At 36.4% G+C, this 22,767-nt stretch overlaps 3 protein-coding genes across 3 annotated transcripts; all 3 read left to right on the plus strand.

Moving 5' to 3' along the window:
- The first annotated feature begins 297 nt into the window (after positions 1-297).
- Positions 298-5,833, plus strand: LOC116308186 (ras-related protein Rab-39B). Its single transcript, XM_031718570.2, has 3 exons — positions 298-373; positions 599-964; positions 2,693-5,833. Exons 2-3 carry the CDS (start codon positions 766-768, stop codon positions 3,202-3,204), a joined length of 711 nt encoding a protein of 236 aa, XP_031574430.1. The 5' UTR covers positions 298-373; positions 599-765; the 3' UTR covers positions 3,205-5,833.
- A 1,639-nt stretch (positions 5,834-7,472) lies between these two features.
- On the plus strand, positions 7,473-9,776 carry LOC116308185 (trace amine-associated receptor 13c-like). Its single transcript, XM_031718569.2, has 2 exons — positions 7,473-8,094; positions 9,044-9,776. The coding sequence occupies exons 1-2, from the start codon at positions 7,498-7,500 to the stop codon at positions 9,410-9,412; spliced, it is 966 nt and encodes a 321-aa protein (XP_031574429.2). The 5' UTR covers positions 7,473-7,497; the 3' UTR covers positions 9,413-9,776.
- Positions 9,777-19,039: 9,263 nt separating this feature from the next.
- LOC116308188 (pfs47 receptor-like) lies at positions 19,040-22,354 on the plus strand. The gene is made up of 5 exons (XM_031718573.2): positions 19,040-19,094; positions 19,638-19,702; positions 20,382-20,471; positions 21,685-21,901; positions 22,050-22,354. Exons 2-5 carry the CDS (start codon positions 19,640-19,642, stop codon positions 22,289-22,291), a joined length of 612 nt encoding a protein of 203 aa, XP_031574433.1. The 5' UTR covers positions 19,040-19,094; positions 19,638-19,639; the 3' UTR covers positions 22,292-22,354.
- The last annotated feature ends 413 nt before the right edge of the window (positions 22,355-22,767 follow it).

Here is a 22,767-nt window from a genome sequence, read left to right on the forward strand (position 1 = left end):
TTTTTTAACTATTTTATTGGAACTGGTATTGGATTTTCATCAATCCAGGAGGTTTGAGAATTAAATGTAGAAAAAGAATTTTTTCTAATTAATTACTATTTGTTATTTTGTCAATTTTTAATTTTGCATGATAATATCATTGCATCTAGTTGTATTTATTATTTTTACCCCACTGTTTCTCCTCAAAGTCCTGCTATACGCAGGGGAGGGGAGGGACAGTATAGCACAACCCTCATTATACATTCATACATCAGCCGAGCAATACCTGTCTAAATAAGGTCAGTCTTACCAAATATAAAACCTTTGCATCGTGTTATGATTTTCTGTAATTCATTTACGAAGGCCCCATTTGTTGGTGACAAGATACTCAAAGGTAAGATCAGCTGAGCTTAAACCCACTATTTTTCCCTTTTCTAGCGTAAATAATAATCTGACAGAAATCTTAGTGAGTTCTCCTTCGCCAGAAATGTTTTTCGTCGTTGTATTACGACTCGATCGCGTTGCCCGCGAAGTTAACTTATATCCAACATGAAACACTCACAACTACACCGGTCAATCGAAACGTCTATAAAATTTAAATGTTTTTATTGTATTGTAGGTGTATCTTCTCTAGCTCCTTGAGACCAGAAGGGATCAAACACTTGTGGCTTCGATCAGTTAACTAAGGCCTACACCGACCCTCGAACACTCGATCAAGAGGCGCGACTCTCACTGATCAAAAACGAGTAAAACATCGTTTGTTCTGACAAGAAACATGTCGAAGCGATGAGCTATACTAGATTTCGAGACATGGAACCTGCTAGGCTTAAACATAAGTATTTCTATCAATTTAGGATCATTTTGATTGGAGATAGTACAGTTGGAAAGTCTTCATTGCTTCGGCAATTTACTGAGGGACAGTTTTTCGAGAACTCTGATCCGACTGTTGGTGTGGACTTTCACGTTCGGGTCATCGAACTTAAAGGTATTAAAACTATTTTTCTAGCTTTTTGGGAGTTGGTTATCATATCCTATTCGATCATCCGTATATATAGGATCTGTCTAAAATTTGATCAAAAAGTTTATGTAAACATAAAGACTACATAACTTCAGCTTACGTACATTTAATATATGTGTACAGTATTCTCGAAAATGCACGTAAGTATAAAGTTATATATGGTAAGTTTTTCTTTATAGAAATTGAAACAGACCATATCCTATTCTTTATTACTAATCTAACCACCCAAACAAGTGGTTTTTTATCTCTGACGAATGGGGGGAATATCAGGCTACATTTCGCACGCATCGCACCAAAAACTTCATGTTAAACGATGTCTGACAGCTTAGACAATACTTTAATATTAATGATATGTCGTTGAGCAAGAAACAAGGATAACTCCCTTCTTAACAACTTTTCAACACAGCTGAAATTCATAATTACTTTTAAAAGCTTTTCGTACTATTTTTAATGTTGTTTTATGTCTTTATTGTTCATAATCTTTACTTAAAACTTACGCAAAACACGCTAATCCTTCATTATCTCTTTGTTTAAAAAAGCCTTAAAGATTACGAAATTGTCGATCAACTAATAATTACGACATCGAACTTTACAACTAGTTGCTTTTGTAAGAGTTTTTATTGTTACTTTCAAAAATAAGAGTCAGTGTGCTGACTATCAACATAATTTTGTAAATATTTGCATGGCATGCAACAAGAAGTTTATTAATAGTGTTAACCTCACAATCATTCCAAATATGGCTAAAACATTTATACATTTTCATAAATTTTCGTGGCATTTGCTTTCTTTTGACAAAACTTTATCAAGTTGTTTCGTAAAGAGCAAAACTGTTTTAACTGGTTTACTACGATAATTTCATTGCCTAATGATTAAGAAACGATAAAACAATACAGCTAGGTATTAAAATCCAGGTAATTAGTTTTTATAACGTTAATTATTCATTAGAGCTCTTGTCATTTTGTGCAAATAGAGAGAGACTTTAATGAGATTGTGCAATTATTGATATCCAAACAAGTTTCAAAAATTGCCTTAATTACCAAAGATACGGCTGTATAAAATAACTTGCATGACATGATCATTTTCCATCTAATGGACTGTCAAGAAATCTCTCAGCAGCCAGATAGAGTGCAAACAATATAACCCGTGAAACTTTAGCAATATGTTCTATAAATAGCACAATTTCATGCAAATTCCATTGTTTTCTATTTTTTAATTAGCACTATGTTGTACTCTTTAGTAATTAGTGTTTCACGGATAAATTGTTTGCACTCTAAGAGGCTGGACACTTCTTTTGATGCTAGGGTTTAATTAGTAGCAAGAAACAGGAAGAAAACTGTTTTTATTGCTATCAACATGGTGATTAATATAAATTCCTTAATAGAATTCGAAAGAAACTATGACGGGGATTGCCCGATCTTACCAGGTAGATAGAGTATTGACTCTGCTAAATTGAGCAAACTACCTTCCGAAATCCAATGTCATGTCAACAGAGCATAAGAAGTGCACAGGGAACCCAATCTCTGAAAAGTGCAAGTAGTATTCCAGGAGTTTGTCATAGGGCATGTTTGACTAGTGTCAGAACCAGGTCTTCATTAATTACAATGCAATGATATATTCTAAAAGTATGAATCAAATTTATAGCAAATTTATAGTTTTTTAGTTTTTTTGATAATGATATCATTTATATCTTTACAGGAGATGTTAGAGTCAAGCTTCAAATCTGGGATACAGCTGGTCAAGAAAGGTTCCGTTCGATAACATACTCCTACTACCGTAACACTGTTGGCTGTTTGATTGTCTACGACATAACAAATAGAGACTCGTTTGTTAATGTTTTGGACTGGTACAAAGAAGCCAAGCAATGCGTCGAAGAATCGGAAGTTGTATTCATGTTGGTTGGTCACAAAATTGATAAAGAATCTAAAAGAGCTGTTTCGACAGAAGAAGGGGAAAGGTTTGCAGAAGCTCATGATATGCTATTTATAGAAACTTCAGCCAAAATTCTTTGCAACATAGAGGAGGCTTTTATCAGTGTTACTGAGGAGATTTATAAACGCATGGAAAGAGGAGAGTTAGGACTGAAAGATGGATGGGAAGGCATCAAGGCATTACCTATGCGTCCACAGGATGTGTTAGGAATTGGACATTCTGCCTCTGTTGAGGATTTGATTGAGCAACAGGAATCCAGAAGATGTTGTCCTGGGTAACAACAATCATGATTTTAATCATTAATTCTATCACAATTTTTTTATTTATTTGAATTTTTAAGTTCATTTAAAAAAGTTATTAGAAGATATAACTAGCTAAAAACTAGTGTGAGCTGCGTCATTGTTTCGAATGAAACAGTTATGATAAAAAGGTAAATTATACACCATTAAAAGATGTATTTTTCATCTTTTCGCGGTGTATAATTTACCTTTTTATCATTACTGTTAAAAAAGTTATTATCATTTTTATTATTTTCTTGAGTCAGTGGGCAACTTGTATCCCTTGCGTTAATTACTCTCAATATTCTGCAAACAGACATTCCAACGGCTTGTTTTGAAATTGGCAACTTGTATCCCTTGCGTCAATTACTCTCAATATTCTGCAAACAGACATTCCAACGGCTTGTTTTGAAATTGGCTTTTTGCTGCCATCAATCAAAAAAACTAATTTGTTACCTTTTATATTTGAATGAGGGGAGTGAAAAACCAAATTCCAATGGGCACTAACAGAGTTCTCAGAATATTGAGAATTGCATTAAATGTGTGTCAGAAAGAAACTAATTTATATTCTAGCTGTGTGGTAATATTTTAAGTAATGAGTAGAAATAATTGTGAGTATTCTGGTATGGGTTGCACTAGTGGGTTGTTTTATGTAATAATTATATTCACTACTAAGTTTGAGTTTGCAAGTTTAAATCATAATCATAATCATACAAAAATAATAACTTTTAATTAAATGTAAAAATCATTCCATTGTTTTAATTTTTATTTTACTGCATGCATGCTTATAAATGCACATAATGAACTTGTGGAAAAATATTATTAGAATTATATAGTCTTTTGATTTTAATTAAGGTACAATAATAGCACCATGAGTCAGTTAGTACTTTTAATTTACTGCAGTATATTAATTGTCTGCAAACTCTCCAGACCTGCCAAATATATCTTGATTTGGTCTTAAAATATTTTTCAGGCAATGGCAGGCTTACTGATTTAATAAAAACTATAATTTTCAGTTATGAGTTGTATGTAACCTGAAGAAATTATTAATTGGAAGAAAGAATATTAATAATCAAATATAAATTTTCTATAATTATTCTTGCCAAATGTATATGATCATAAGACCTGTCCAGATGGCATCCCACTCGTGTGCTGGACTCAAATGATAAATTTATAAGTTCATCAAAAGAGCTGATCCTGAATCATTTAACTGCGATTTTCATAAACATGCAAACTCTGTGTCTTCATGCTGAAATTTGTTTTTCGCTGCCATCGATCAAATCTTATAAGGTGGTACCTTCATACTTTTGACTTGCCATAGTGAAAAACCAAATCGGAGACACAGAGTTTGCATGTTAATGAAAATTGCAGTAATTGGTTAAAGACAGTTTTATGTTGGTGCAGACAAGCCCACCATGGTATTCACTGCCAAGTATAATTTGGCAGGGATTGCAACATTATGCAACACTTAAGGGACAACTGATTCAGACAACACTCTTGTCAATTATTTTGTAGTGTCTTATGCAGCCACTATTAGTGTCGTCACACAACGCCCACTAATGGGAGTGAGCATTGAGTGGCAACATTAATATAATAGTGGCTGCATTGAAGACTAATTATTTTTCCAGACTTAAAACATAATGTATGAAACCTGGAGATATTTTATTCCTAACTTCCCTTTATAGAATATAATTAGGTTGGCAGCACAAGTATGCTGTTTCAATCAATTGTTGCTTTGTCAATTTGCAAGCTAATTGTCCTGGAGTCAAACTTGGCCAGTGTCATTTAAGTTTTGCATTGATTAGTCTCCCCCACAGCCGCTTTCAGTGTTGTCACGCAACGCTGAAAGCGGCTGTGGGGGAGACTAGGCATTGATATGATTGGACTGGCATCTCAAACAGAGGTCATAGAATTCAAAGCTCAGGAAGCTTTAAATATACCACATATAGGCACTCTTAACTTGATAATTATTTTTAGAAAACTGCTCAAACTACTGCTCAAATTATATGAGGTGTGTGTGTGAAAGGGTTTACATCTGGATACAGGGGCAGATCCAGAGGTGGTTAAAGGGTTGGCTAGCAACCCTGAGCCCTTGGCTCAAATTTCTCAGTATTATTCTTAACCACCCCCTTTTCTAAAATTCCTGGATCTGCCACTGGGATATGTTAAAGGCAAAGAGAGAAACTTCAATAAACAGAAAAATACGATTAGTAAAAATCTGAAATAGGAAAATGACACAGACAAAATCAAAGGTCTTTGTCTTGAAACTGAAGACTAAAAACGAATACTATAAAGACAAGCTTACAATAAGGCAATATTTGCATGATCTTAATTTCTTTGTGTTGCAAAATAAACTAAGATAAAAGTAAAAAAAAAAGGAATTTTAGTTCATCCTTTTGTCCAAATTTATTACATAGCTGGGCCAGTGCATGATCATGCATGGTTTAGTGTTTTCCTTCATAATTTTTTTATCGTCAGAAGTAGACTTCTTTTGGTAATTTTGAATTATTTTAATAGAGTGAAGGCATTTTAAGGAATTTTTACTTGGTCCGTGAATCAAAGTTGTGTAATTAGTAACTAACAGTCAAAGTGAAACAAAAGAAAACAATAGAATTAGTGTCTAATAATATGTATTATGTTGACTATTCTTTCACGGGCAAAGGAAAATCAGTAATTTTTTATTTCTTGCTGGTGTTGGAAAAAATCTTTAAAACGGGCTAAATTAAAAAAATAACCACACAGAGCGGAAGAAGTGCTATTTTTCAATGATCAGGTAAATTTTCGAGACTTTATTTCACGTTTCAATGATTTTATTGAAATTTTTGAAGAATCCCCATAAATTTCCTTATAACATGACACCACAGAAACCAAGCTTGGGCTATCTGTGGTGTGCGTGACGACACTGAAAGCGGCTTTGGGGGGAGACTATCTGTGGTGGTGCCCGCTCAGACTGCTGAGCAAATCGTGCAGGCCGTTGGGCAGAACGGGTCACAGGCAGCCCAAACAATGTATGTGTGCTGCCTTATCATGAAAAAATGGTGAAATTTAGTGATTTTTAACTTCTTCTTGTGTAGTTTCAAGGTGTGTTTGTTCGTTTTTTCTCCTGCTTCTACAATTTTACGGTTTTTTCAACATAGGATAGTCGGCACAGCCTCATTGTTTGGGCTGCCCGTGAACGAATACCCTATCATGTGCTAGTAGTAACTCCATGGTCTGAAAAAAATCGTAAATAAAATTTTATCATAAGAGAAATGAACATACCTTGATCTTAAATTGTTCCTAATTTTGATTTCACAGTCAAATTTGTCTCTTTTGCTCTTCTGTATGTCTAAGCAGTTCATACCTAGAAACCTGAACTACCAACCAATCAAATGACCGCATTTCAGGCACACATTAAATCAAATAGTGGCAATACTACTTGACCATCCAACCAATCCGAACCATCGTGTTACTCAAACACTGAAAATTTGGACCGTGCAATATTTTAGACAATAATAGGGCTATCTATGCACCTTATTTGGCCCTCTTCTTCAGTCTTCATACAAGGCTCGTAATTTACCTATTACGCATGTTCTTATATGATTTCCGAGCCCATCCCACACGGCTTACCGCCTCATCTCTCATATAATATATACTAACTACTTCCTGGTATTATTATCATCAATATTGTATTCATTGGCGTCAGTCAGATTTACACCAGCGTTCTTCATTAACTAAATTATGTTGAATTGTTTGTCAGAGAATACTGATTTGTTGCCTATTCTTAATTAATAAATAGACTGTTCAAAATAGAGCATAAATTTTAATAATAGAAAACCCTGATGGTTTTTTTGAAATAGTTGCCAAGTGAGAATTCAGTCTTCAACAATACCTTCTATATGTATATATAGAAATAAAGTCCATGATCCTCGGGTCTTACCGCGAACAAATATCAGTTGCCGTTCTTCACTATACGTGAATCGTATGTAGAAAGCGAAGCAAAGTTCACAGTAGGCAAGTGAAAAAAAATCGTATTTTGTGCTTTATATTACGTCCTGTAAAAATGTAAAGTTTGAACCATGAAATTTACGTGAAACACTTTCGCAAAATTTTGGGTTACATTTTAAAGATTTCTCCTGCGATGTAAAATATACCTTCCTTCTGATTTATTTCTTTGCTCATCCGTGCGTGTATTTTGTTGTTGTTGTTGTTGTTTTCACTTTTTTATATCTTAAGAGTGTTATTTGTATATTTAATAGGACTTTCAGTCGTGCAGATACGAGAGTATACCTTTTAGCCCAAAGCGGAAAAGGGATGGACTTGGATCAAGGTACACGCCTGTCTATCATTCTAGTGATCTTCCTTCTTACCTCCGTTAGTAATGCTAGTGTGGGAGTAATGATGTACCGATTCAAAAATCTACGAACAATTCCCAATCTTCTCATCCTAAGTTCATGTATCGCTGACATTCTCAACCAATTCTTCAACATTCCTGGATTCGCGGCTGGGTATATCGCCAGGGATAACGAGTACTTCGTCGGACGAAGCCTGGCCCTCGCTCTATCCACCTTCCATCTCTTCTTTGTCCTGGTAAATCTAATGTCAATGACTCTGATGATGGTTGATAGACTGTGCGCGTTTAAGTTCAACCTCGCGTATCGGGTGTGGAGGACAAGATCCAAGGCTTACAAGGCAATAGCTGCCAAATGGATATCGTGTTTCGTAATATCCATGGTTGTTCTGGTTCCAATCTGGGATATAGACCTTGGAAACGTGGCTACTTACAAGTATCGAAATATTCATTTCGCCAAGAGAGGAATCCTTATTACCTTCATAATTTTCCCGTGTTTTATCGTCAACAATGCTGTGGTTGCAATAGCAACGTGCTCTGTTATGAAGCACAAGACTAAGGTGCGTAAAGGCCCTGTTACACGTTGAACGTTTAGCCGAAACTTGTGTGCAATGGTGCTGCGAGACAAGTTTCACGGGGGCGTTACACGCTGCAATTTAGGCTTTGTGAAACTTTCGTCGCGATAAATTTTCACGAAAAGTAGAACTGCTTTCTACTCGTGCAACCGAAACTTGTTGCGAACAAGTTTCAGGACGAAATTACGCCGTGTAACACACAATTGAAACTTGTCTCGCAACGCCATTGCACGCAAGTTTCAGCTAAGTTTCAACAAGAGAAAATGAACTAAGCTTAGTTCATATTCTCTTGGTTTCAACTTGTAACAGGGCCTTAATCATGTCGTTAAAGTTCAGTGATAGTAAATTCAACGAATTTAGAACCCAATTCCAGTCCAATTGGGAGGCTTTTGAATGACTTCAAATAAATGCTCATTAATTCTTCGGGAGGATTAATCTGTTTTCTTGATAACTAAACCTAAATACTAAAAAGGGTTTGAATTCAGCGAGGAAGTGATGAGTGATGAAGCTAACAATACATATGAAGTTTTTGTTTGTGAAGTTGTTTTCACTCTATAAGAAGAGAGCACATTAATGCCTTGCGCTCTGTTCCTCCCTACATAGAGTCCTACGATCAGAAGAAGATGGGGTGACCAGTTTCAGTCGGTTAGCACTTGTTTACATGGACCAAAAGAACCTTTGAGTGCCAAATAGTTCGTTCTATTGTTTTATCAATCCAATAGGTCCTTTTGGTCCATGTGAACGACTGCTAATCTCTGTCTGTTTCGTCAACCAACGGTTTGAAGTTTGCAGTATGCGTTTTATCAAAATATTTGGGTTTTAGAGAATGCCAGAAGCTTTGACCTTCTCCCAGTACTTGATACGATAGCAAAAGTATTCCCTTAGCCTTCTTCGTCTCTAACCAAATTTTTTTTTCCTTTTTCTTGATAAGCAGACCAATGCCAGGAAGATGGGCCTTAACGCCGATTCAGTTCTTGACCAAACACGCAAACTAAGCGAGATGAATGCCATGAAAACAATCGGCGTTACAGTGATGGTTTTCTTCGTGTGTTACCTCCCTGGTACCGTATACGGTATGATGGACAAGATGAAAGTCATTTCTACCAACGAAACCTCATGGTTTGGATTTGGTGCCTACTCTTGTTTGTTTCTACCTGGTCTACTCAATCCGTTTATCTATGCTATTCGAACAAGGCGTTTCCGTAGAGCTTTGGAGTGCTTGCTCAAAGATCCATTCGGCAGCAGTGAAATATCTCAGTCTGTAGATCTAGTCCTAGATAGTCTCACTCTTCGTTTGTTGTGATGGTGCATGTGTTAAAGGAGTCCATGCCGAGAATAATTATCCGAATCGTTCATGACCAGCCAATCACAAGAGCAGATTAGATAGAGTCAATTCAAAAAACGATGTCGTTGACCGACCAGTCAAACCTACGCGACTAAAGCGAATAGGGGTAAAAATCACTGAAGCGGTTAAATATTCCTTCTGAATTGATTGTTCCCGCTAATATAAGATAAAAATGGCGAAAAACAATTCATTAAATGCATGTCTTTGGGTTTAGGGAAAGAAAGACAAAATGATTCAGTTCACATTTCGAAAATATGAAGGCGTTAAAAAAAATGTCCCCTTCAACACTTCCAGCTGGCCTTAGTCTCCCCCACAGCCGCTTTCAGTGTCGTCACGCAACGCTTTCTCCCCTGAGTACTACTCAGGGGAGAAAGCGCTGCGTGACGAAACTGAAAGCGGCTGTGGGGGAGACTAAGCTGGCCTATGAAGGTTCGTGCTTTAAACCAGGCATAACTAGTCAGATAAAATAATGGAGTCAACTCGGCATCAATGATTGCTGCCCAGAGTTCTTTTCAGCTCAGTCGCGTAGGCTTGAGATGGTCGACGACAACGTTTTTTTGAATTGACTGTATACACGTCCATGTGAAGGACAATTAGACCGTGTATACTAACCGATCAAATCGTATTGTACAATGTGACCATAATGGCAAAAATGAATCCGAATTCAAAAGCGTGAATTGAAAGAGCACTCCAAATACTGAAAATTTGGACCCTGTACTTAAATCAATTAACAAGATATGAATTATATTGTTTTAGATCAAGAGCTTAATAAAAGGGGTAACTATCTCCTGGCACTATATTGTATTCATTGGTGTCAGTCAAATTGACAACACCTTTCTTTATTAACTGAACTGATTATGGTGAATTGTTTGTCAGCGTATGTTTGTTGTCTTTGATATTAAGTAATAATTAAACAGACTGCTCAAAAAAGAGCATGGGCTTTAAAATTAATAGAAAATCCTGACATGGTTATTTAGAAATAGCTAATAACTCTGAGAAATCAGTATAGGCACTGCATGGATAGTATTGGAAGGAGAGTTAGTGAGGAAATGAAAAGGCGCGCGCTGCATGTGTACAGTTAACGAATAAATACCAATATAAAAGCACGCGTGGATCGGCAAAAACAACCTAATTGGTGATAATTGTCTTGAACAATACGCCCGGAAAAAAGTTCTCGTCCGTTAGGGATGAACTATTAGATAACTAATGCGGGGGTTGCAGGAACTTTGGTTGCATGATATCATTTGTTTTGGCTCAACCCTTGCGCGTTATTTTTTTATTTTTTGTACAGTTTTATATTTCTCTTCTAGCAAAAGAGGTTGCACGATATTTGTTTTGAGGTTTAAGTGCTTGCTCGATATTTTTGGGGGATTTACGCAACCCCCCCCACCATCAACTATCTAATGGTCCGTCCCTTGGTAATGCTAGTGTAGGAGTAATGATGTACCGATTCAAAAATCTACGAACAATTCCCAATCTTTTCATCCTTAGTTCATGTATCATTGCTGGCATTCTCAATAAGGGAAGACTCACCTCGTACGAAAATATGCCTTTTATATTTGAAACAAAAAATGGACCACTTTTTTAATAACTCCCGGACCACTGTTTAAATGGTGACTACGTCCGTGTACCCATGCACTTTATGTAAATGAAACAAATATATGATTCAAGATATGAGTGTCTGGCTCTCAAATTCTACACCAATAACTTTAAAAAGAAAAAAATGATTTCATGAGACACGACGTATCCATACAGGTGTGTAACCATTCACTCACGTGTCTTGCATACTGTAACAAGGCATTACCGCAAGAAGCTGATCTGAAGACACATAAACGTGACTGTCCATACAGTTGTTAACCATACAAGTGTACACAATTTAATCAACTAGACATTTGCACTGCAAGAAGCTGATCAGTCTAATATAAAGATAAATAACCGTGTCCATACAGGTGTCAACTATACAAATGTACACACTGTAACATGCCATTTACCGCAAGAAGCTGATCTAAAGATATAAGCGTGTCCATACAGGCATTTACACAACAAAAGCTCTAAGGCGAAACCGTGTTATTTTTTACTCGGTTACGTCTTGCTTTTACACGACATCGATTCAAGATGTAATGTGTGAAACAGTGGTGTTTTGAATACGCCGTCGAAAATGGAAACTATCCGGTTGTGGATCAACGTAAACGGCGAAACCGTGTTATTTTCATTGATTAGGACTCCGTCAGTTTAAAACGGTGGGCTGGAAATGAGAATAGTTTAGACGTCATACCGTTCAGTCGTGAACGCTTCTGTAAAAGCTTCATGAATCCGTATACTATTGAAACCGGGCCCACGTATATACGGGGCCTAAAAAGAAATGAAGAAGTCTAGGTACTTATCCCGCGTTAAAACACCCAAGACTGCGCCTTAGTCCCCCTTTGTCTGTCTTAGTATGGCCTAGTTAAACATATGCATTCACTTAGATCACCTTAGACTTGCCTTATTTCGAGCTATACCCTCTCAGTTTTTGACCCATGTTTTTTGGAATATCACTTAGTTCCCTTCGATTGTCTTATATTGCCATTCCTCGCAGCGGGGCCAGGTACGTAGGTCTATGAAGGTTTCCATACAGGTGTCAAGCCATACAAGTATACATACTACTGTGACAAGGCATTTATACAAGAAGCTAAGCTACCGGCTAAAAGACACATGTACGTAAAGAGCGCTTTCACTCACGTGCGTAGACAGCCATATGGACCTCCTCGGCCTGGGCGTAATGTTTTCCCACTTCAGATCACGTGTCATTCCCTAAAATATCTATTATTTTTTTTAACGCTTGCCCTCGGTTGCACATAAGCAGGCACACATTATTGATACAACTCAAACAAAGAATCTTATTCTCAAGGGAATGGCACATGTTTTGAAATGAGAAAACATTACGCTAGAGCTGAGGAGGCCTATTGATGTACCAAACAGTCGTCAGTCCTTTTCAGTTGCCACTGTTAAATTCGAATTCCTATAGTATAGAGCCTTTTTACGTGACGTCGCAGCGGCCATCATGGGGTACCAAAACAATACATTTTCTATCCTCCGGGAATTGAACTCTATTTTTATGCAAATACTGTGCAGAAAGTTTCTATTGTTTATGGCTGCCTTCTCACGTGAATGAAAACGCGCTATAGACACTTTTATTTCACCAGATACATCCCTTTCCTCCAGAACTAGAATTATCAAGGCCACAAAAACCATTGCGAGGAAATCCTATCTGAGTGCGAGCAGCTTCTAAAAAAGTGAAACCTTTCTTTGTCGAGGTTGTCCCTACTTTGCGACTCAACTAAAACAAACTAGAGGGGACAAACGAAAAGTAGTAAGAATATCAACATAACACTTACGTTTCAATGTTGTTTTTTTATTTCATTACAACGTTTTTTCAATGTATCTTTGTTAATAAGTATCATGAATGGAAGCTCGCTTCATTGGTTTGACACCTGGTAAAACAGGATATTCGAACCGAGAGGAGATCCCTCTCTTTCGCCCTGACCTGGTGTGTTCAACCAGCACCCACCATTCCCTTGCTACATATTCCTTGCCTCCATAACCAACGTGTGCCAATCCTTGGATGTAGGAGGCTTTACCTGGGATCATGTGGCCATCTGAGTACAGAAACCTGGCCACTGTAGACGGGCTGGCCTACAAAATACATACAGATATATAGAATGAATATATACAGAATCATATCAGTCTGCTAATGAATCTATATAACTATAACATATTTGTTGTTTCTGTAGCTTTCTAATGATATACAGTTGATACAGTTGTACTGGTTTGGGTACTTACGGCCATTTGAACCTCCAACAACAGCATTAGCAGGGGGATTGGAGCCACTGCTCTTTTTCAGGGGCGGATCCAGGATTTTTTCAAAGGGAGGGTTGTAGCATTGATTGAGGTACTTGTTTGGCGGGAAAGTAGCATAGGGTTCCCAAACGGAAGTAGGTCTCATGATAATGATTATTTGCTGCAGGCGAGCATGGTTGTTTCAGGTCCCACACACGTCGTATAGAAAAAAAGCGAGCGAAATGTGTTCGGCACCCCTGTTTTAATAAAACTCGTGATGCTGTTGGTGTTGTCATGAAAAAAAAAATAATAATAATAATAAATCACGATGGCTCTCATAGGGGGGGGGGGTTGCAAACCCCAAAACCCACCCCTAGATCCGCCACTGTCTTTTTCCATTCCAAATGTGATTTCCATCCTGGGTTAGTGAGGATCTCATAGTGGTAGCTATTTTCCTCCTTTCCTCCCCAGGGTGCGTGGGCCATGTTGCTGGATTGATCCATTTTTCCAGGAGTGAGGCCAGAGGACAATTGAATTCTGGCAACGTACAGAACCTGAGAAAGTGTGTGTGTAATAAATGGTGGTCAACGTGCACGTATTCTGAAAACTGGGGCTCAAACAGGAGGGTATATACTACTTCATATCATTCCAAATATTATAGTACACTAAACCGAATTACTAGATTCCGATTGTATAAAAAGAGTACAATTAATCTCTAAATAAACTCCGTATATATATGTAGGAGTAACTATTAGTTTGCTATGGGAACCACAGTAAAAAAATGTTTAAAGTCATATAACATGTTCATAAAATACTAAAACAGTTGTCCTTAATTGCATATTTTGAAGACATTTGGCCACAGAGACGAGGTTAAGAAATGCCTTTTCTTGGAATATTTTGTTGAGTGGTGTATTCTGAATGAAAAACCGCACGACCTTCTCGTACAATTTGTATGGGGTGTCCTTACCTATTCATCAGCTACGGTTGCTATATGGAAAAGAATAAAACCTCTAAACTAGAAGTTTTTCTTGTTTCTTATAGCCTTATACATAAAACCAATTTGTGAAAAGGATGGTTCTGATATGTGTGATGACGTCATCACCGATACATAATTTATGACGTCATATGTCATTTACAAATATAAACAAGCGTATTTGGTCGGTTGACTTACAACTAAGCACAATTATAGCAAAGACGAAATAAAGTATGGGTTTTCTACGTTAAACTATTGAGAAAATATTTAAATTTAATATTTTCTGCATGATTTGGTAGACTGGCCTCTTCACCGTTGTAAAAATATACCCGTTCATAAACTGAACAACCTGGAAATACTGACTAACTAAAATCAAGATATGTAGGGCTCAAAATCCAATTGGAAAATTTTTCTTATAGAGTCGATCAACACCCAAGATATATACTACTTGCTCAACGAAAGAGACCCTGTGAAACCTAGAATGAATCTTCTACCATGTCTAGGCTTTTCACGGGAGGACTTACTATTCTGAATAAACTTACCTCTCCTGGAAAGTCTTCCCCTCCTGCTACAGCATATGCGGGGACTTTACCGTTGGAAGCCTTTACTCACTTCAAATTGGAAACCGCGGTCTAGTATTATGTAGATAAATAAATGGATGTCAGTAAAGCTCAATTGAACATACCGTGGTATGCAAGCGTGAAAAAATCTATCGGGCTCATATTTTCAGGTGAAGCAGGCATATGTAATACACACCCTCTCACAGCACCTTGCTTTTTATGTAACCAGTTTGCCTTCATATTTCGTTTCTTCAAGTACTATCAATTTTGACAATTTCACCAATACCCTAGAACAATCTCTAATAATCTCTGGGTTGATCAAAAGCAGTGAACAGAAACATCACAGGTCAAACTCCGGACGATATCTTCGTGCAACTGCAGCTTTATACAATCTCGAAAACAGATTTATAAGCTAGTTTTTGCTTCTTTAAATGGCATAAATACCAATCGATATCATTGCCTTGGTCATTGTCAGATTGCAACTCCTTTTGGAGCTAGTTTTGAGCGTACTAAGACTAATGTATATGTAACGTAATATATATATTTAGGTACTGCCTAAAAGCGGAGCTCCCGATACGCAAGTCACAGCAGGGATCGGGAGAACAATTTGAATGAAACTGAACAGGTAAAAATAAGATCGTGAAAAAAATCTTCGATTATATTTTTTATTCGATATGAAGATAATTTTTCCCATAATAAAAGCCATGCAGTGAAATCGAATCGAAATGCACTACACTTGTTTGTTTTTTTGTTTTTTGCGCGAGTATACTCTTCCCACTTAGCAATTTTGTACACAACTCACCACCACCCCCAGGGGCTAGTTTTGTTCTTGGAAGATTCTTCGACAAGTTTTCAAAGGCCGACAGCTTTGAATCTCTTTTACTTAGAAAAAAACGAAAGATAACGACAGATAATCCAATCCAATATCAAGTTTAGTGAAATTTACCTCGGATGTCTTTCATTGAAATCGAAAATCTGGAGATTTAGGGCAAATCAAGACCAAAAAACAAACTTGTTAAGGTGAGCAGTAAAATAAGTTTACTTTAATTACGTCTTTTACCGAACGAGACAAAGTTTACATTCAGTCAGCAAACTTGACAAGAACAACTGAGACAAAATAGAAAATAATGCAAAAAGCAATGCAAAATACAAAATAATGAATTTCTTGTCAGTAAATTGAAGTTTGTAAATATTTTTGAATATTTTTTAGCTTTTTAGAGTGAAAGTCTAGGTCTATACAATAACATCTCTCAACAACACAAATTTAAGCTCATTTTTATAATCATACTTGCTCGAACAGCTTAATAAACAGTTGGATATTTGGTGTAAATTTACATTTCATTCAATAATCAAATAAATCATCTGTAGAAGTAGATATAAAATTATTGAATGAAAGTTTTCTTTGTTTTGCCGATGGGACCCCGCGATAGGAGGCGAACAAACCTGCATTGGTTAAAAACAACCGAGTTGTTAAAGATTTTCAAAGCTAAATAAAGGACGAATATTTGTTGTAATATGTTCTTCGTGTTATATTCCATCCAGTATTAAAATAAATTAAGCTTATCTATAGAAATATTAAAAGTTTTGAGAGAAAGTCTTTGACTTGTCGATTCGTCGATGCTTGTCAAAAAAAAAAGTATATATATATATATATACGATTGTTTGCTAAAAAACACACACCTGAATTCTTGAAGAACACTTCTTGGTCCATCTTTGACTACATGAAAGTATTTTTTAAATTGTTTTTGGTCTATAACTTGTCCTAAAGCGATTGTTTTCTGTGCATTTGAGAGCCGTGTTTGTAAGTATTTCTTTTTTAATATCAAGCGGGATTCCTGTGTTGTGTACACGGACGTACGGACGGACGTACGGACGGAAGTGACGTCACCCAAGCCATGAAAATCAACTCGATATGGTTTACCATTTTTTCTTAAGCATGGTGGCCCGCGCGGGAGCTCCGCTAAAAACCCTTCTAATTATCTTTAAGGAATAATGTTGCCATTTCTTGAAAATAAATTGACAGTATTTTTGATAAACATTGTAGTCGCAGATATTACACAATCTACCTAACTGGAAAATATAAGCCAAATCGATTTGTAGGATTTAAATTAAATTCAACGACTTAATTAGAATATGTATACTTACCACAGTCACTGTTATGAAGATCACTGCGAGCAAAATCAAAAACTTCATCCAAGCAAAAACTTCCCATGTCTGAAATATAAAATTGAAAAAGAGTAAAATAGATTATTTGTCATAATATAACACTGGAAAATTTGTGCGCGTTTCAAATGATGGAAATATCTTGGAAATGGCGAGTTACACCATATATTTTCATACCATGGAGGTTAAAAAAACACAGAAATATCATGGAAGTTTTTTCAAGAGTATGGAGTTACCTTGGGAGTCTTGGAAGTCGCGACTTCCATCATCAGATATTTTCATACCTTGATGATATGATGGAAATTGACATCGGGATACAGTGTAAGGATTTTAAGATCTCTCGTCTCTAGGTTTTAATTTTACCAAAAATAACTATGATCAAAGTTGACTAAAAAAATGCTTTCACTAACTATTTATTGCTTTCTAGTCTGAATGGAAAAAATATTTCCCCAACTGAATCAAAGATTATTACAAATTGTTCTATCGAATACAGGCAACGAAAATTCCTAAATGTTCTTTCGTAATATAGTACACAGAGAATTGATTATAGATATACTTTCTATAATAAAAATAACGAGGGGTTTATTTATTTTTTTTTTTTTCTTCTTCTTTCTATGTTGCTTACCGGTAACTTTGTTGAACGATGCTTCGGTTTAAGCGGAGTACTTCTCTTTCTTGTCTTGTTCAAAATGGTAACTGAGAGTTTGCCTGATGTTTGGCTTTGATACCAAACTAGTAGACGTGTACTTTAGGGTGTGGGTTGATAATGGATATATAATAGTGGAGCCAATCAGAAAATAGCAAAAAATAATAGTATTTCAACGTATCTTTTTATTCCCATTTGGATAAGCAATAAATGAAACAATACGAGGTAACAATGAAGACTTTACGGAACATGAATTCCTTGTGTTTTCTATAGTAATCAAAGCAAGCATAAGATGGATACGGCTTGGAAATTCAACTATGGAAATAATACATTGTGAAAATGACCAGGCCCACCTATACGGCGAGAACCAATCATTTTGTAGAATAATAACAATGCATTCCAACTTTGGAGAGACTGAGCAGGCCAATCAGAAAGCAACAAAAAACATTAGTCTTTTAACATATCTTTTTATTCCCAAATATAGACCTTTTTACTGCACAATTTTTGAAGTTCGTGCAAGGTAAAACAATAGGTGCGACGACAAAAATTTGCAGTTCTTAGATTCCTTATGTCTTTTTTTGGCAAGCAAAATGCGTGCATATGATTCCCATTAGGGTGATGAATTACTTGTCCCGTGAAAGAATAGTCAAGCTAAAACAATAGGTGCGAGGACAAAAATATACAGTTATTAGATTCTTTATGTCTTTTTTTGGCAAGCAAAATGCGTGCATATGATTCCCATTAGAGTGATTAACTACTTGTCCCGTGAAAGAATAGTCAACGTAAACATTGTTGTTCGGACCCATAAAGTCAAAACTTGAAACTTTTTTCTTTGAGTCGGTTAAAATTTCTTTAACTCGTTCGCTTTCACGCTTCTTGGTAACTGACTATCTTGTGTATGAATTAACTTGTCCTTAAACACATTTGAATAAATTATTTGAATCTCTCGGGACATTTAACAACTCGTCCTCGCTTTGTCCTTAATATTTCACTTGGAACTTTTTTAATTCCTTGTTCACGGGCTTGTACAATTGTAGTAGACACTAATTCCATTGTTTTCTCTTGTTTTCTCTTGTTTTACTTTGACTTTTAGTCGCTGATACCGTACTTCATTTGCTGAATGTAGTCTCGCTTGCGTTATAAGACCGTTGGGATACTCTACGAGACGTTCGACATGAGTAAGTGCTTTGATTAGCGTCGAAATCACAAGGAATTCATATTCCTAAAGTCTTTGTCTTACCTTGCATTGTTTTAGCTTATCCAAATGGGAATAATAAAAAGATATGTTGAAATACTATTGTTTTCTGCTACTTTCTGATTGGCTCAACTATTATCCATTATCATACCACACCCTAAAGTGTACGTATACTTTGGTATAAAAGTCATACACCAAGCAAACATTCAGTTACCATTCTGAACAAGACAAGCTAGAAGCGCAGTATTCCGCTAAAACCAAAGCATCGTTGAACAAAGTTACCGGTAAGCAACATAGAACTAGAAAAAACCCTCAGTTACTGTTATTATAGAAAACATATCTATAATCCGTTCTCTGTTTCCTATCCTAAGGTACGAACATTTAGGAAATTCGTTGCCTGGATTTGATAGGACAATTTGAGATAAATTTTGATTGAGTTGGGGAAATATTTTTGCCTATAAAGATCATTCAGACCAGAAAGCACTGAATAATTAGTAAAAGCCTTTTTTTTTAGTCCACTTTGATCATTTATGAGATCTTAAAATCCTTACACTGTATCCCGATGTCAACTTCCATCATATTTCCAAGGTATGGAAATATCTGATGTTGGAAGTCGCGACTTCCAAGACTTTCAGGGTATTTCCATACTCTTGAAATAACTTCAATGATATTTCTGTGTGTTTTTTTTAACTTGCATATGGTATGAAAACGTATAGCGTAACTAGCCATTTCCAAAATATTTCAATCACTTGGAGCGCGCACGATTTTTCCAGTGTTATATAATGACCAAATAATCTATTCTACACTTTTTCAATTCCATATTTCAGACATGGGAAGTTTTTGGATGAAGTTTTCTATTCTGATCGCATTGGTCTTCATGATAGACAATGCAGTAAGTATACATATCTTTATTAGAATGCTTTTTTAAAAATTTAATTCATTTTGATTTGAGTTCTATATCTTTTCTTCTGTTTTCATTTTACCTTCCCAAACATAGTATTTCAGTTCTTCTCTTCTTTTCGTTAGTTCTCTTTTGTCTTCTCTTCATTTCTTTTCAATTCAAATTTTTCAAACAAAATATGAAGGCGAATTGGTTCCATAAAAAGCAAGGTGGTGTGTAATGCATCTAGGCATGATCTCAACAGTAGCTCCAAAAGGAGTTGCGATTTGGCAATGACCGAGGCAATGAAATCCATGGGTATTTATGCCATTTAAAGAAGCAAAAACTCAGCTCATAAATCTGTTTTCGAGATTCTATAAAGCTGCAGCTGCACGAAGTTATCGTCCGGAGTTTGAACTGTGATTTTTCTGTGCACTGATTTTGATCAACCCAGAGATTATTAGAGATTGTTTTAGGGTATTGATGAAATTTTCAAAATTGATAGTACTTGAAGAAACGAAATATGAAGTCAAACTGGTTACATAAAAAGCAAGGTGCTGTGAGTAAGTGGGTGTGTATTACATATGCCTGCTTCACCTGAAAATATGAACCCAATCGATTTTTTCACACTCGCATGCCACGGTATGTTTGAGCTTTACTGACATCCATTTATTGATCTATATAATATCAGACCGCGGTTTCCAATTTGAAGTGGGTAAAGGCTTCCTACGGTGAAGTCCCGGCATATGCTGTAGCAGGAGGGGAAGACTTTCCAGGAGAGGTAAGTTTATTCAGGACAGTAATTCCTCCCGTGAAAAGCCTATAGACATGCTAAGAGATGCATTCTAGGGTTCACAGGGTCTCTTTCGTTGAGCAAGTAGTGTATATCTTGGGTGTTGACCGACTCTATAAGAAAAATTTTTCAAATGGATTTTGAGTCATTGATTTTGATTTTTTTTTTTTTTTTTTTTTTTTTTGCTTGGTTTTTTGTTTGTTTCAATTTCACAAATTGGTTTTATGTATAAGCGTAAGGAATAATGAAGAAAAACTTCTAGTTTAGAGGTTTTATTCTTTTCAATATAGCAACCGTAGCTGATGAATAGATAAGACACCCCCTATTACGAATTGTAAGAGAAGGTCGTGCGCTTTTTCATTTATAGTATACTCAACAAAATATTCCATTTCTTAACTTCGTCTCTGTTGCCAAATGTCTTCAAAATAAAAAATCAAGGACAAATATTTTAGTATTTTATGACAACATGTTACATGACTTTAAACATACATACTTTCCCATAACAAACTAATAGTTACTCGATTCTACGTATATATATACATATATACAAGTTCAATTAGAGATTAATTGTACTCTTTTTATACAATTGGAATCTAGTAATTTGGTTTAGTGTACTATAATGATTGTCCCATAACACTATGACGTCGCATCAAAACGATCTATTGTTTTAACGCTTAAGATCATGGTCGTCAGAGGAGGCAAAATAGAAGCAAAACGAATTAAATCACAAAAAAATGGTTAATTAGAAGGGGAAAGGTGATAACAGAGAAATGTTGTACTAAATATCCCGAACGAAAGAGAATTTTGCCTAAATTCCTATCATTCTTGCCCATGTAAACAAGCTGTGACGTCATATAGGTCAATTTGAATGATATGAAGTAAAAATAAATAAATGGGATTTAGCAGTGGCATTTCTACAGAGTAGCTATTCACCCACTGTCATTTCAATTGAAATTTAGGAGTTGATTTTTGCGGAGGGAGGAAAGCCCTTGAAGCACAGGAGAGAACCAACAAACAACTCAACTCACATACGACACCGAGCTCAACGGGACTCGAACCCGGGTCGCACTGGTGAGAGGCGAGCGCTCTCACCGCTACGCCACCCGTGCTTTCCGAAGTAGTATATACCCTAATATTTGAGCCCCAGTTTTCAGAATACGTGCACGTTGACCACCATTTATTACACACTACATTTTTTCAGGTTCTGTACGTTGCCAGAATTCAATTGTCCACTGGCCTCACTCCTGGAAAAATGGATCAATCCAGCAACATGGCCCACGCATCCTGGGGAGGAAAGGAGGAAAATAGCTACCACTATGAGATCCTCACTAACCCAGGATGGAAATCACATTTGGAATGGAAAAAGAGCAGTGGCTCCAATCCTCCTGCTAATGCTGTTGTTGGAGGTTCTGATAGCCGTAAGTACCCAAACCAGTAAAATCTTTATCTACTGTATATCATTAGAAAGTCAAAGAAACCAGAAATGTTATGCAGTTAATTAGACTTATTAGCAGATTGATATGATTCTGTATATATTTATTCTATATATCTGTATGTATTTTGTAGGCCAGCCCGTCTACGTGGTCAGGATTCTGTACTCAGATGGCCACATGATCCCAGGTAAAGCCTCCTACACCCAAGGATTGGCACACGTTGGTTATGGAGGCAAGGAATATGTAGCAAGGGAATGGTGGGTGCTGGTTGAATACACCAGGTCAGGACGAAAGAGAGGGATCTCCTCTCGCTTTGAATACCCTGTTTTACAAAGTGTCAAACCCCTGAAGCGAGCTCCCATTCGTGAACAGTGACGAGACCATGGGGGGAAAAATCAATGATTAATCGGTATTTATATTAGAATTAAAAAAAAAAAAAAAAAACAAGTTCGTAAGGGCTATAAATAAAGAATACCAATAAAAAAAAAGATAAAGGATGAAATGCTGTAACGAAATAAAAAAGCATCACAAAACTTTAGTGTCATGTTGCTCTTGTTGATATTCTTACATTTCTTTCTTTAGATTTCTCTAATTTATTATATTTGTGTCGCAAAGCCGGACAATCGGAAAAAAGGAGTGGATAAAAGCCTCCACCTAGATTTGCCATTTAGAAGCTGCCATAGGAAAACATTATTCACAGTGGTTTTTGTAGCCTTGATAATTCTTCAAGTGAGCCTTGAAGTGATTGGTGAAATATAAATGTGTGTAGTATTCTCGGTGTCGGAAATAACGTTAGCCTGCGTGGCGTCCTCTTCCCCAATCCCCCAGAGTCGCCACGCAGGCTAAAATAA

Source organism: Actinia tenebrosa, unplaced genomic scaffold (assembly GCF_029948245.1).
Source record: "Actinia tenebrosa isolate PJP-AT-01 unplaced genomic scaffold, QUT_ActTen_1.0 PGA_scaffold5__44_contigs__length_20552954, whole genome shotgun sequence".
In the NCBI taxonomy this organism is placed as follows: Eukaryota; Metazoa; Cnidaria; class Anthozoa; order Actiniaria; family Actiniidae; genus Actinia; species Actinia tenebrosa.

What these genes read in the sequence shown, in the direction of transcription:
- LOC116308186 (XM_031718570.2), top strand. Translation starts at nt 766, where the DNA reads ATGAGCTATACTAGATTTCGAGACATGGAACCTGCTAGGCTTAAACAT. An exon ending in TCGGGTCATCGAACTTAAAG is followed by an intron (nt 965 to 2,692) that starts GTATTAAAACTA and finishes ATATCTTTACAG; the next exon opens with GAGATGTTAGAGTCAAGCTT.
- LOC116308185 (XM_031718569.2), top strand. Translation starts at nt 7,498, where the DNA reads ATGGACTTGGATCAAGGTACACGCCTGTCTATCATTCTAGTGATCTTC. An exon ending in TTATGAAGCACAAGACTAAG is followed by an intron (nt 8,095 to 9,043) that starts GTGCGTAAAGGC and finishes CTTGATAAGCAG; the next exon opens with ACCAATGCCAGGAAGATGGG.
- LOC116308188 (XM_031718573.2), top strand. Translation starts at nt 19,640, where the DNA reads ATGGGAAGTTTTTGGATGAAGTTTTCTATTCTGATCGCATTGGTCTTC. An exon ending in TCTTCATGATAGACAATGCA is followed by an intron (nt 19,703 to 20,381) that starts GTAAGTATACAT and finishes ATATAATATCAG; the next exon opens with ACCGCGGTTTCCAATTTGAA. An exon ending in TGTTGGAGGTTCTGATAGCC is followed by an intron (nt 21,902 to 22,049) that starts GTAAGTACCCAA and finishes TGTATTTTGTAG; the next exon opens with GCCAGCCCGTCTACGTGGTC.